Source organism: Manis pentadactyla, chromosome 10, assembly GCF_030020395.1.
Source record: "Manis pentadactyla isolate mManPen7 chromosome 10, mManPen7.hap1, whole genome shotgun sequence".
Lineage (NCBI taxonomy): Eukaryota > Metazoa > Chordata > Mammalia > Pholidota > Manidae > Manis > Manis pentadactyla.
The window spans coordinates 35246221-35261355 of NC_080028.1; the positions used below are offsets into that span (position 1 = coordinate 35246221).

Consider the following 15135-nt stretch of genomic DNA (forward strand, 5'->3'; position numbering starts at 1 on the left):
TAGTACGTTGCCCCGTTAAAACAATTTTTAACCAGGTACATATAATAACTGGTTAGCAGGAAAGGTGGCTGTGGTGATAATTGCAGTGAGCCGGTAACATTTCAGTTCAAAGCAAAGGATTAACCTTTGCTTCAGTTAATATGTTCTGTCCTATTACCCGCAATCTGTTTTACAGTAGCCTTTTTTTTTCCTTCAGTATTTGAAATACCTTAAGTCTCCTATTGTTACCTTTCTAGGTCCTTAAGGAGCCTGGACCACAAATTGAAACTCTGCCAATTGGCTTGACTTTTGCACCCCTGGGTTTTCAGCCAGGTGTGCTCGATGCATGTCAGAGTCATCTTGTTTGGGATTCACATATGGAACACTTCCCTTGAGCACCTTATTTTAGAGTTCCCGATATCCTTTTCCTTGTTGAGAAACTGTTTTAATAGTTTTATTTTTGGGGTTCACAAAGTGCTTCATGTTACTGGAGAGGCTTGGCTGCAGATTTATTTAACTCGTGCTGAGAGTTTTTTTTTTTAGCAGGGTTTTGACCCTTGGGCAAACATTTATCTTGTAAAAATTTCTATCATCTGCTGACTATGGGTGAGAAGAACTTAAAAACATCTTGAGATGTCTACTAACCTGTCAAGGTGGAGGAAGGCATTGATTAGTCAGGAACATAGAATTAACTTCTTTAATGATACTATTTTTATTTCTTACTGCAGAATTGATATGTGTTCATTGTAGGCATGTTCACATTCTCATAAGTACTATGAATGTAAAAATTACCAATAAATTCTGTCACTCATAATTAGCTTCAATTGATCATTTGTGTGTATTGCTAAGTACATGTGCATTTATTTGTGAAACGGGATAATTCTCCATACTGATTAGTAGTTTTTCACAGCAAATGGAGTGACTGTCCCTTGTGAACAAATACTGTACTCTGTCATTTTTAATAGCTGCATTGTATGGCTTTAACCTTTTTTTTAGTTGTTTTGTGGTAACCAATCTTTTACTACTAAAAACATTCCTGGGATGAATATCCTTGTAGATGAATGTTTGTTAAGCCATAATTTGAAAAGTGACATTTTTCTGGGAAAAATGTTCAGAATGGACTTTGCCACTATTTCTAGTTATATTATTTAATAGTTTGAAAAGATTGATGTTTAGGCTGAAAATTGTTTTGAGAAATGTTAGTTATGTACTAGTTATGTACTAACAAAGTAGTGTTTTGGTAAGCCAGGACTAGTGATTTAAAAACACATTATTGCTTCTTTCAATATTTACTACTAAATGAGTTTTAGAAAAATGACTCTTCAAGACTAGTTTAAGACCTTCCTCTGAAAAACTGCCTAACGATTCTGGCCTTCTTCAGAGCTAAAGGTATTCATTGGCTGTCATGCATTTGAGAGAGAATTGGTGACATCTCTTGTTTTTATTTAGTTGTTTTAACCTTTAGCGACTACTCTTGAGGGTGTGAGCATTGTATATATTTTAATTTCACTATTACTTAATAAAGAGCCATATAGGTTAATGCTCAAATATATAGACCTGAAATAGTGGTGATGTAATCATACAATTCTTTTAATTTCAAATGAAGGAAAGATCACCTTTGTTCTATAGGCTGATTTCAAATTCTGTCCTCAACTCCTGGGAATACAACAGCTATCACAGTGCTTAGAAATATTGGGGGAGTGTTGTGTATTTTCCTCGGTCCTTGTCCCCGCCACAATAAAGAATTGAAGGGCAGAGACATAGTAGGGAAGCAGAGTAAAAGTTTTATTTAAACTTTCTTAAAGAGAGAAGAAGTGCAGCAGGTAACCTCAGCAAGGAGAGGCACCATGAAAGTTTGGAGAAAGTTTAAGATTAAAAGGTTACACAGTTAGAAAGTGTGAGCAACCTCAGAAAGAGGAGTGCCCCAAAAGGTTGGGGGGTCTTTCTTTAGGAATGTGACTAAGGCCTGGGGGTGCAGACCTGTTAAGTGGTCTTTGAATACTTAGAATTAACACAAGGAACTTCCTGTGCTGATTTCTCCAGGGTCTTGGTCCTGGAGCATATCAAACAAAGCCACCTGCCCAGCCCCCAAGGTGGGCTGAGTTATTGTCTGTTTGCTAAAGTAAGTTAAGAATCTTACTTCTTAACTTCCTGTTTATTAAACTACAGTCTTGAAGATGGAATCCTTCCTGCCTTTTACTATATGTTGTTTATGGCTGGGCCTGCATACTAAATTAGTTGCCTAGGTTACAAACAACTTTATTAGAACTAGAAGGAGAAAAAAAATACAAAAAAGAACATAAAGGTAAGAAATAAGGTGGGCCTGCATGATTAACACAATAAAGACATGGGCTATGCTGAGGTACCCTCCTTTATTTAGGGAATATTCAAACATTCCAGGCCAAGTTGCTCCTGGCTTTTTGAGCTGTAATTGATAAACTCTGGATCTTTTCAATGGACTTTCATGGCCTTTTTCTCTTTCCACCCCGCTGATACCTATTTTCCTGCTTAACATAAATATCAGACAATCATTTGCTAAAATGTTGGAGGCCTTGCTTGGTATTCTCCACATCTGGGCTGCCCTATGGGGAAATGGAAACAAATACATCTACCTTTCTGACTTAGCTGGAGGTAAGTGGTAAACATACCTGCTAGACAAAGTAGATTTCTTGGTATATATGAATGAGTGGCTGGGGATAGGAAGTCTGTATAGATATCGAGTTCAGAGCCCCACTGAAGTTTTGAACATTAGTAATTCTGCCCTCTCACCTGCTTAGCATTTTTTTCTCTACCTGATATTCTTTCCTTGATAGGTTTTTATTGCTATATTCATAAGGCACCTACCTGTCAATCCTTCCTTTGTGCACAGCTAAACCATTATAGAATTAGGCACAATCTATGATTTAGTTCATTGATGGATTGGATTATTTGTGCTGAAGCTTGAAGTTTGCTTTTTGTACAAAAACTCAGTTACCTGAGGAAATTGGATCATTTCCCTCTCTCTCCAACCCCAAGCCAGTATCTTCTTATTTAAAATAATGTACATGTAGATATGACTCAGAATAAATACTGTATTAAAATTTAATTTCTGCTCCTATGGTTCTCAAGCTGACCCAAAGAGCTTTTCTTTCTGTCAGCTATATATATAAATGGTATTTACTGTATGGGAAATTAAAACTGAGACATTTAAAAAATACTTATAAATTCAGTTAAAAATAAATATGAAGGCATTTTTGTTGAAAAATAGCCATGTGTACCAAAACCAATTTAGTAAGAAGAGTGGCATCCTTCCATACTTGGGAATCTCTTCAGTGCCTGCCTTAATCGAAGACAGCTGGATTCTTACCTGCTTCTGTATCTAATTTGTTGAACTGTCACACCTATTAGTAAACTCCACTCCTAGTCTTGAGAGAGTGAGAGTGAAAAGGGAGAGTAACACCATAGCATTTGGTGAGAATGATTTTGACCTCAGTGTGTCCCTTGAAAGTGTCATGGAGTTCCCCAGGGTTCACAGGCCACTTTGAGAACTGCTGGTGCCAGATTATAAAGAGCATAACTTTACATTATTATCATAGGAATGTTAAGGAATGGGTGATAGGAGTACCGTCCCTAGATTTTAGATGTAAGTTTCAACCCACATGTGTTGGATAGGATTTAATTAATAATATAGCTACACTTAATAACCAAAAGACATATAGCTTGCATTTTATATAACCTGTTTAACTTTATATAGCCTTAGACGCATACCTTAGACACATATCTAAAAGTCTATATAATCTTACATGCTTAAAGTAAAAATCATAGCCCACACGCTTAACCCACATGCTGTCTTACGCCATTTTCTGTTTAGCACCTAGCATGTAGCTTACATGAATTACTAATCACAATAGACTAGGGGAAAGTTAAAAATTAAATGTTAAATGGCTACTATTAGAAGAAATAATGATATTTAATTAAGGGTAATAAGCTGAAATTATGTAAACTGACAGAAAAAGGATTGTATTATTCATAATTTTAAAAAATGTTCAACATTATGTAAACCGTAGATACAAAAATAAAGACCCTGCTGCTTGATGTCAGGAGATGTTACAACTTTAATTGGGTGTTTCGTCTCCTCATTGATCTCACTCGCTGACGCTGTTCTTTCCTTTGTGACCCACATGTCAGCTGGAGCTGGACTCCGGCACCGAGCCCATTCCAAATCTGATGTGCAAACACAGACGTGTTCTGAGGAATGCTGGCCACATGGAAGGCAAAGGGTGTGCTCTGGCCAGCTGCACCCAGAGAGTTCTTAATCAAGCCACCCCAGAAAGGGGTCGTGCCACCAGTGCTCCCACTCTGTCCTCCCCAAAGCCGAATGCCCCAGTGGTGGAGCTGCTGTGGGGGGCAGCCACGCTCAACCCAAAGCCCCCACTGTGAGAAGGGCCCGCTGACACACCAGACATGAAGGGCGATGAGGTAGTGCTGCCAAACACTGAATTACTGGTCCCACTGCTGGTGGTCTGGGTCATAGCTCCAAAGCCCAAGGTGATGGCTGCAAAAAAGGAGGAAACATGGATCATTGTCTAACCCCATACACAAAAGTACATTCATAATGGATCAAAGGCCTGAATGTAAGTCATGAAACCATAAAACTCTTAGACAAAAACAGGCAAAAACCTCTTGGACATAAACATGAGCGACTTCTTCATGAACGTATCTCCCCAGGCAAGGGAAACAAAAGCAAAAATGAACAAATGGTACTATATCAACCTTAAAAGCTTCTGTACAGTAAGGAACACCATCAACAGAAGAAAAGGACATCCTACAGTACGGGAGAATTTATTCATAAATGACAGATCTGATAAAGGGTTGACATCCAAAATATATAAAGAGCTAACACACCTCAACAAACAAAAAGCAAATAATGCAATAAAAACGTGGGGAGGGGAGCTGAACAGACAGTTCTCCAAAGAAGAAATTCAGATGGCTGATAGACACATGAAAAGACGGGCCACATTGCTTGTCATCAGAGAAATGTAAATTAAAACCACAATGAGATATCACCTCACACCAGTAAGGATCGCCACCATCCAAAAGACAAACAACAACAAATGTTGGTGAGGTTGTGGAGAAAGGAGAACGCTCCTACACTGTTGGTGGGAATGTAAATTCATTCAACCATTGTGGAAAGCAATATGGAGGTTTCTCAAAAAGCTGAAAATAGAAACACCATAAGATCCAGGAATACCACTCCTAGGAATTTACTCTAAGAATACAGCAGCCCAGTTTGAAAAAGACAGATGCACCCCTATGTTTACCACAGCACTATTTACAACAGCCAAGAAATGGAAACAATCTAAGTGTGCATCAGTAGATGAACGGATAAAAAAGATGTGGTACATATACACAATGGAATATTATTCAGCCATAAAAAGAAAACAAATCCTACCATTTGCAACAACATGGATGGAGCTAGAGGGTATTATGCTCAGTGAAGTCAGCCAGGCAGAGAAAGACAAGTACCAAATGATTTCACTTATCTCTGGAGTATAAGAACAAAGGAAAAAATGAAGGAATAAAACAGCAGCAGAATCACAGAACCCAAGAATGGACTAACAGTTACCAACAGGAAAGGGACTAAGGAGGATGGGTGGGAAGGGAGGGATGAGGGCAGGGAAAAAGAAACGGGGCACTATGATTAGCACACATAATGTGGGGGGGCACGGGGAAGGCTCGGCTACACAGAGAAGACAAGTAGTGATTCTACAGCATCTTACTAAGCTCATGGACAGTGATGTTAATGGGGTTTGTGCGGGATACTTGGTGAAGGGGAGCCAAGTAAACAGACTGTTTTTCAGGTAATTGTAGATAGATACCAAAAAAAAAATTTTTTTTAAGGCCATAAATGATCTTACTTCTGCCTGTCTCTCAATGTCATTTTATCCCACTTTCCTGTTTAAACCTCTAGCCACACATGGCTCTTCTCTGCTCATTAAAACATAACATTGTCTCTGCCTTCGGGCCTTTGCTCCTGTGCCTACAATGGAGTTAGCCGCAGCCAATGTCCCTGCTCCCAACACTGGAACTGTGTCCATGGCCTCAGTTTGCTATTGTCTCAGAAAGGCTGCCACTGACTAATTAAATAGCTCCTCCAGTCATGAGTTATACAACTACCTGATGCTGTTTATGAATAACTTCTGTGATAACATCTAAATCTTCACCACAGAGTACAGATTTGAAAGCGGAGACTGTGTCAGCGCTTAAGACAGTGCCTGGCACTGCAGGCCAAGCCCATTCCAAATCTCACCTGCAAACCCAGGACTGTTCTGAGGTGTGCTGGCCACGTGGAAGAGAGTGGGTGTGCTCTGGCCAGCTGCACCCAGGGAGTTCGGATTCAAGGCTCCCCAGAAAGGGTTCTTCAGACCAGTTTTCCCACTCCGTCCTAACCCAAAGCTGAATGTCCCAGTGGTGGAGCTGCTGTGGGGGGCAGCCATGCTCATCCTAAAGCCCCCACTGCCAGCGGGACCTGCTCACACCCTGGACGTGAAGGGCACTGAGATGGTGCTGCCAAACCCTGTTGTACTGGTCCCGCTGCTGGTGGTCAGGGTCATAGCTGCAAAGGCCGAGGTGATGGCTGCAAAAAAGGAGGAAACATGGATCATTGTCTAACTCCATACAAAAAAAGTAAATTTGAAATGGATCAGAGACCTGAATGTAAGTCATGAAACCATAAAACTCTTAGACAAAAACAGGCAAAAATCTCTTGGACATAAACATGAGTGACTTCTTCATGAACGTATCTACCCAGGTAAGGGAAACAAAAGCAAAAATGAACAAATGGTACTGTATCAAGCTTAAAAGCTTCTGTACAGTAAAGAACACCAACAGCATAAGAAAAGGACATCCTACAGTATGGGAGAATATATTCATAAATGAGAGATCTGATAAAGAGTTGACATCCAAAATATATAAAGAGCTAACACAGCTCAACAAACAAAAAGCAAATAATCCAATTAAAAAATGGGCAGGGGAGCTGAACAGACAGTTCTGCAAAGAAGAAAATCTGATGGCCAATACACAAATGAAGAGATGCGCCACATCGCTTGTCATGACAAATGCAAATTAAAACCACAATGAGATATCACCTAACACCAGGAAGGATCGCCGCCAACCAAAAGACAAACAACAACAAATGTTGGCGAGGTTGAGGTGAAAGGGGAACCTTACTACACTGTTGGTGGGAATGTAAATTCGTTCAATCATTGTGAAAAGCAAAATGGAGGTTCCTCAAAAAGCTCAAAATAGAAATAGCATTTGAACCAGGAATTCCACTTCTAGGAATTTACTCTAAGAATACAGCACCCCTATATTTTGAAAAAGACAGATGCACCCCTATGTTTATCACAGCACTATTTACAACAGCCAAGAAATGGAAACAACCTAAGTGTCCATCAGTAGATGAATAGATAAAAAAGATGTGATACATATGCACACTGGAATATTATTCAGCCATAATAAGAAAACAAGTCTTACCATTTGCAACAACATGGATGGAACTATAGGGTATTGTGCTCAGTGAAATAAACCAGGTGGAGAAATACAAGTACCAAATGATCTCACTCATCTCTGGAGTATAATAACAAAGGAAAAACTGAAGGAAGAAAACAGCAGCAGAATCATAGAATCCAAGAATGGACTAACAGTTACAAAGAGAAAGGGACTGAGGAGGATGGATGGGAACGGAGGGATAAGGGCAGGGAAAAAGAAAGGGGGCATTATGCTTAGCATGTATAATGTGGGGGGCACGGGGAGGGCTAGGCTACACACAGAAGATAAGTAGTGATTCTATAGCATGTTACTATGCTGATGGACAGTGACTCTGATGGAGTTTGTGTGGGGTACTTGGTGAAGAGGGAATCCAAATAAACATAATGTTCTTAAGGTAATTGTAAATTGATAACACAAAAAAAACAGTTTAAAAGGCTAAGAATGATCTTCTTTTCTGCCTGTCTCTTAATGTCATTTTATCTCACTTTCTTTTTAAAGCTGTAGACACACCTGGCTCTTATGTGCTCATGAAAACATAAGCTCATATCTGCCTTTGGGCCTTTGCTCCTGTGCCTACAAGGTTCTCACCCCAGCTGCTGCCCCTGCTGCGGCCATGGCCTCAGTTTTCTACTGTCTCTAAAAGGCTGCCGCTGTCTACCTAAATAGCTCCGCCAGTCATGAGTTACACTGCTACCTGGTGCTGTTTATGGATAATTTCTGTGATAACATCTAAATCTTCAACACACGATACAGTTCCAAAAGCAGAAACGGTGTCAGTACTTAAAACAGCACCTTACACTGCAGACCGAGCATGTTCCAAATCTCACCTGCAATCCCAGATGTGTTCTGAGGTGTGCTGGCCACGTGGAAGGGAGAGAGTGTGCTCTGGCCAGCTACACCCCGGGAGTTCAGATTCAAGGCTCCCCAGAAAGGGTTCTTGAGACCAGTTCTACCACTCCGTTCTGACCCAAATACGAATGATCCAGTGGTGGAGCTTCTGTGGGGTGGAACCATGCCGATCACAAAACCCCCACTGCCAGCGGGACCTGCTGACACCCTGGACATGATGGGCAATAAGGTAGTACCGCCAAACACTGAGCTACTGGTCCCGCTGCTGGTGGTCAGGGTCATAGCAGCAAAGGCCGAGGTGATGGCTGCAAAAAAGGAGGAGACATGGATCATTGTCTAACCCAATACACAAAAGTAAATTCGAAATGGATCAAACACCTGAATGTAAGCCATGAAACCAAAAAACTCTTAGACAAAGACAGGGAAAAATCTCTTGGACATAAATATAAGTGACTTCTTCATGAACGTATCTCCCCAGGTAAGGGAAATAAAAGCAAAAATGAACAAATGGGACTATATCAAGCTTAAAAGCTTCTGTAAAGTAAAGAACACCATCAACAGAACAAAAGGACATCCTACATTAGGGGAGAATATATTCATAAATGACAGATCTGATTAAGGGTCGACATCTAAAATATATAATGAGCTAACACAGCTCAACAAACAAAAAGCAAATATTCCAATTAAAAAATGGGCACAGGACCCCCCGTGTTCTGAGAGAAATCTTCTGCATACGTGGATGTTTTATTGCCCTTGTCTAGCTTGAATTAACACATAGTCTACAGGCACACACCTGATCATCTACATTTGCTCTCTTAACAACACTAAACTATGTTTTCTACCTTTATCTTGCATCTACCTACTACTTCAGCGTTTTATTAAAAATAATAATAATAAAGAGAGAAATGTGGGATTCACATATAAATCAAGTATAAAAATCAAACGAATATTCATATTTGACCTGATTGTTTATAGTTCATAATGCTTGATCAAAACCGAAAGTTTCTGTGATGACTGCCCTTGTACTGTTCACCATGTAATTTATTCACTATGTAAGAATTTGTTCTCCATGTAAGAACTTGTTCGTTATGCTTCAGAAGATTGGAGACTGACGAAAATTAGGCTTGGGGTGGATTAATGATTGTGCATTGAGCATTGACTCCCCTATACAGAATTTTATTGTTGTTAACAACCATTTGATCAATAAATATGAGAGATGCCCACTCAAAAAACAAAACAAAACAAAAAAAGGTACACAGTTTCAATTGTAAAATGAATAAGTAACCAGGATGTAATGTATAGCATAAGGTATATAAATGTTGAATCACTGTGTTGTACACCTGAAACTAATGTACTACTGTGTGTCAACTACCCTTCAATAAAAAATAATTATGTACGAAAAAAAAAAATGGGCACGGGAGCTAAACAGACCGTTCTCCAAAGAAGAAATTCAGATGGCCAATAGACACATGAAATCATGCATCATATCACTTGTCATCAGAGAAATGCCAATTAAGACCACAATGAGATACCAGCTCACACCAGGAAGGATCGCCGCCATACAAAACACAAACAACAACAAATGTTTGTGAGGTTGTGGAGAAAGGGAACCCTCCTACACTGTTGGTGGGAATGTAAATTCGTTCAACCATTGTGAAAAGCAATATGGAGGTTCCTCAATAAGCTCAAAATAGAAATACCATTTGACCCAGGAATTCCACACCAAGGAATTTACCCTAAGAATACAGCTGCCCAGTTCGAAAAAAGACAGATGCACCCCTATATTTATGGCAGAACTATTCAAAACAGCCAAGAAATGGAAACAAACTAAGTGTCCATCAGTAGACAAATGGATAAAAAAGATTTGATACATATACACAATGGAATATAATTCAGCTATAAGAAAACAAATCCTACCATTTGCACCAACATGGATGGAGCTCGAGGGACTTATGTTCAGTGAAACAACTGAGGTGGAGAAAGAGAAGTACCAAATGATTTCACTCATCTCGGGAGTATAAGGCAAAGGAAAAACTGAAGGAACAAAACAGTAGCAGAAACACAGAAAACAAGAATGGACTAACAGTTACCAAGGGGAAAGGGACTGAGGAGGATGGGTGTGAAGGGAGGGATGAGGGCAGGGAAAAAGAAAGGGGGCATTAAGATTAGCATGTATAATGCGGGGGGGCATGGGGAGGGCTAAGCTACACAGAGAAGACAAGCAGTGATTCTACAGCATGTTACTATGCTGATGGACAGTGACTCTAATGGGGTTTGTGCGAGGTAGTTGGTGAAGAGGGGAGCTAAATAAACATAATGTTCTTAAGGTAGTTGTACATAGATACCAAAAAAAACCATTTTAAACGGCCGTGAATGATCTTCCTTTCTGCCTGTCTTTTAATGTCATTTTATTCCACTTTCCTTTATAACCTCTAGCCACACCTGGCTCTTCTCTACTCATGAAAACATAAGCTCATCTCTGCCTTCGGGCCTTTGCTCCTGTGCCAGTAACATTCTCACCGCAAGCCGCTGTCTGTTCTCTGAACTCTGGAAATGCGGCCATGGCCTTAGTTTGCTATTGTCTCAGAAAGGCTGCCGCTGTCTACCTAAATAGCTCCTCCGGTTGATGAGTTAACACTGCTGCCTGACATTGTTGATAGATAACTTCTGTGATAATATCTAAATCTTCACCACAGCATACGGCTCCAAAAGCAGAGACTGTGTCAGCACTTAAGACAGCGCCTGGCACTGCAGGCCAAGCCCATTCCGAATCTCACCTGTAATCCCAGACGTGTTCTGAGGTGGGCTGGCCACGTGGAAGGGAGAGGGTGTGCTCTGGCCAGCTGCACCCAGGGAGTTCGGATTCAAGGCTCCCCAGAAAGGGTTCTTCAGACCAGTTCTCCCACTCCGTCCTAACCCAAAGCTGAATGTCCCAGTGGTGGAGCTGCTGTGGGGGGCAGCCATGCTCATCCTAAAGCCCCCACTGCCAGCGGGACCTGCTCACACCCTGGACGTGAAGGGCACTGAGATGGTGCTGCCAAACCCTGTTGTACTGGTCCCGCTGCTGGTGGTCAGGGTCATAGCTGCAAAGGCCGAGGTGATGGCTGCAAAAAAGGAGGAAACATGGATCATTGTCTAACCTCATACAAAAAAGTAAATTTGAAATGGATTAGAGACCTGAATGTAAGTCATGAAACCATAAAACTCTTAGACAAAAACAGGCAAAAATCTCTTGGACATAAACATGAGTGACTTCTTCATGAAAGTATCTCACCAGGCAAGGGAAACACAAGGAAAAATGAACAAATGGTACTATATCAAGCTTAAAAGCTTCTGTACAGTAAAGAACACCAACTACATAAGAAAAGGACATCCTACAGTATGGGAGAATATATTCATAAATGAGAGATCTGATAAAGAGTTGACATCCAAAATATATAAAGAGCTAACACAGCTCAACAAACAAAAAGCAAATAATCCAATTAAAAAATGGGCAGGGGAGCTTAACAGACAGTTCTCCAATGAAGAAAATCAGATGGGCAATAGACAAATGAAGAGATGCGCCACATCGCTTGTCATCAGACAAATGCAAATTAAAACCACAATGAGGTATCACCTCACACCAGGAAGGATTGCTGCCATCCAAAAGACAACAAAAAATGTTGGCGAGGTGTGGTGAAAGGGGAACTTTACTACACTGTTGGTGGGAATGTAAATTCGTTCAACCATTGTGAAAAGCAACACAGAGGTTCCTCAAAAAGCTCAAAATAGAAATACCATTTGACCCAGGAATTTCACTCGTAGGAATTTACTCTAAGAATACAGCACCCAGTTTGAAAAATACAGATGCACCCCTCTGTTTATCACAGCACTATTTACAACAGGCAAGAAATGGAAACAACCTAAGTGTCCATCAGTAGATGAATGGATAAAAAAGATGTGATACATATGCACACTAGAATATTATTCAGCTATAATAAGAAAACAATACCTACCATTTGCAACAACATGGATGGAACTACAGGGTATTGTGCTCAGTGAAATAAGCCAGGTGGAGAAATACAAGTACCAAATGATTTCACTCATCTCTGGAGTATAAGAACAAAGGAAAAACTGAAGGAACAAAACAGCAGCAGAATCACAGAATCCAAGAATGGACTACCAGTTAAAAAGGGAAAGGGACTGAGGAGGATGGATGGGAAGAGAGGGATATGGGCAGGGAAAAATAAAGGGGGCATTATGATTAGCATGTATAATGTGGGGGGCACGGGGAGGGCTAGGCTCCACACAGAAGAGAAGTAGTGATTCTACAGCATGTTACATCGTTGATGGACAGTGACTCTGATGGAGTTTGTGTGGGGTACTTGGTGAAGGGGGAAGCCAAATAAACATAATGTTCTTAAGATAATTATAGATTGATAACAATAAAAAAATGTTTTTTTAACACCCTGAATGATCTTCCTTTCTGCCTGTCTCTTAATGTCATTTTATCTTTCTTTTTAAAGCTGTAGACACACCTGGCTCTTGCCTGCTCATGGAAACATAAGCTCATCTCTGCCTTTGGGCCTTTGCTCCTGTGCCTACAAGGTTCTCACCCCAGCCACTGTCCCTGCTCCCAACTCTGGAAGAGTGGCCATGGACTCAGCATTCTACTGTCTCTAAAAGGCTGCCGCTGTCTACCTAAATAGCTCCTCCAGTCTTGAGTTACACTGCTACCTGGTGCTGTTTATGGATAACTTCTGTGATAACATCTAAATCTTCAACACACAGTACAGCTCCAAAAGCAGAGACTGTGTCAGCACTTAAAACAGCGATTGTCACAGCAGACCGAGCCCATTCCAAATCTCACCTGCAATCCCAGATGTGTCCTGAGGTGTGCTGGCCACGTGGATGGGAGAGGGTGTGCTCTGGCCAGCTGCACCCAGGGAGTTCTGATTCAAGGCGCCCCAGAAAGGGTTCTTGAGACCAGTTCTCTGACTCCATCCTGACCCAAATCCGAATGACCCAGTGGTGGAGTTGCTGTCGGGGGCAGCCATGCTGATCACAAAACCCCCACTGCCAGCGGGACCTGCTGACACCCTGGACGTGATCGGCGATAAAGTAGTGCTGCCAACCACTGACCTACTTCTCCCACTGCTGGTGGTCAGAGTCATAGCTGCAAAGGCCGAGGTGATGGCTGCAAAAAAGGAGGAAACATGGATCATTGTCAAACCCCATACACAAAAGTAAATTCGAAATGGATCAAAGACCTTAATGTAAGCCATGAAATCAGAAAACTCTTAGACAAAGACAGGCAAAAATCTCTTGGACATAAACATGAGCAACTTCTTCATGAACGTACCTCCCCAGGCAAGGGGAAAAAAAAGCAAAAATGAACAAATGGAACTATATCAGGCTTAAAACCTTGTGTAAAGTAAAGAACACCATCAACAGAACAAAAGGACATCCTACAATATGGGAGACTATATTCATAAATGACAGATCTGATTAAGAGTCAATATCCAAAATATATAATGAGTTAACACAGCTCAACAAAAAGCAAATAATCCAATTAAAAAATGGGCATGGGAGTTAAACAGACAGTTCAGCAAAGAAGAAATTCAGATGGCCAATAAACACATGAAATCATGTGTAATATCACTTGTCATCAGAGAAATGCCAAATAAGACTACAATGAGATATCAGCTCACACCAGGAAGGATCGCCACCATACAAAACACAAACAACAACAAATGTTGGCAAGGTTGTGGAGAAAGGGGAACCCTCCTACCCTGTCGGTGGGAATGTAAATTCGTTCAACCTTTGTGAAAAGCAATATGGAGGTTCATCAAAAAGGTCAAAATAGAATACCATTTGACCAACAGACATATGAAAAGATGCTCCACATCGCTAATTATCAGAGAAATGCAAATTAAAACTACAACGAGGTATCACCTCACACCAGTAAGGATGGCTGCCATCCAAAAGACAAAAAACAACAAATGTTGGCGAGGCTGTGGAGAAAGGGGAACCCTCCTACACTGCTGGTGGGAATGTAAGTTAGTTCAACCATTGTGGAAAGCAGTATGGAGGTACATCAAAATGCTCAAAACAGACCTACCATTTGACCCAGGAATTGCACTCCTAGGAATTTACCTTAAGAATGCAGCAGTCAAGTATGAGAAAGATCAGTGCACCCCTATGTTTATCGCAGCACTATTTACAATAGCCAAGAATTGGAAGTAACCTAAATGTCCATCAATAGATGAATGGATAAAGAAGATGTGGTACATATACACAATGGAATACTACTCAGCCATAAGAAAAGGGAAAATCCAACCATTTGCAGCAACATGGATGGAGCTGGAAGGTATTATGCTCAGTGAAACAAGTCAAGCGGAGAAAGACAAATACCAAATGATTTCACTTATCTGTGGAATATAAGAACAAAGGAAAAACTGAAGGAACAAAACAGCAGCAGAATCACAGAACTCAAGAATGGACTAACAGGTACCAAAGGGAAAGGGACTGGGGAGGATGGGTGGGTAGGGAGGGATAAGGGTGGGGAGAAGTAGGGGGGTATTAAGATTAGCATGCATGGGGTGTAGGAGAAAAGGGAGGGCTGTACAACACAGAGAACGCAAATAGTGATTCTACAACATTTTGCTATGCTGATGGACAGTGACTGTAAAGGGGTTTATAGGGGGGACCTGGTATAGGGGAGAGCCTAGTAAACATAATATTCGTCATGTAAGTGTAGATTAGTGATACCAAAAGAAAAAAAAAAAGGGCAGTTCC

At 40.8% G+C, this 15135-nt stretch overlaps 1 protein-coding gene across 1 annotated transcript; it reads right to left on the reverse strand.

Annotated features, from left to right (window-relative positions):
* Window positions 1-3466: 3466 nt before the first annotated feature.
* LOC130678980 (nuclear envelope pore membrane protein POM 121-like) lies at window positions 3467-11359 on the reverse strand. The gene is made up of 3 exons (XM_057486572.1): window positions 11136-11359; window positions 8337-8663; window positions 3467-4513 (listed from the first exon to the last, which is right to left on the reverse strand). Exons 1-3 carry the CDS (start codon window positions 11326-11328, stop codon window positions 4275-4277), a joined length of 759 nt encoding a protein of 252 aa, XP_057342555.1. The 5' UTR covers window positions 11329-11359; the 3' UTR covers window positions 3467-4274.
* Window positions 11360-15135: the final 3776 nt, after the last annotated feature.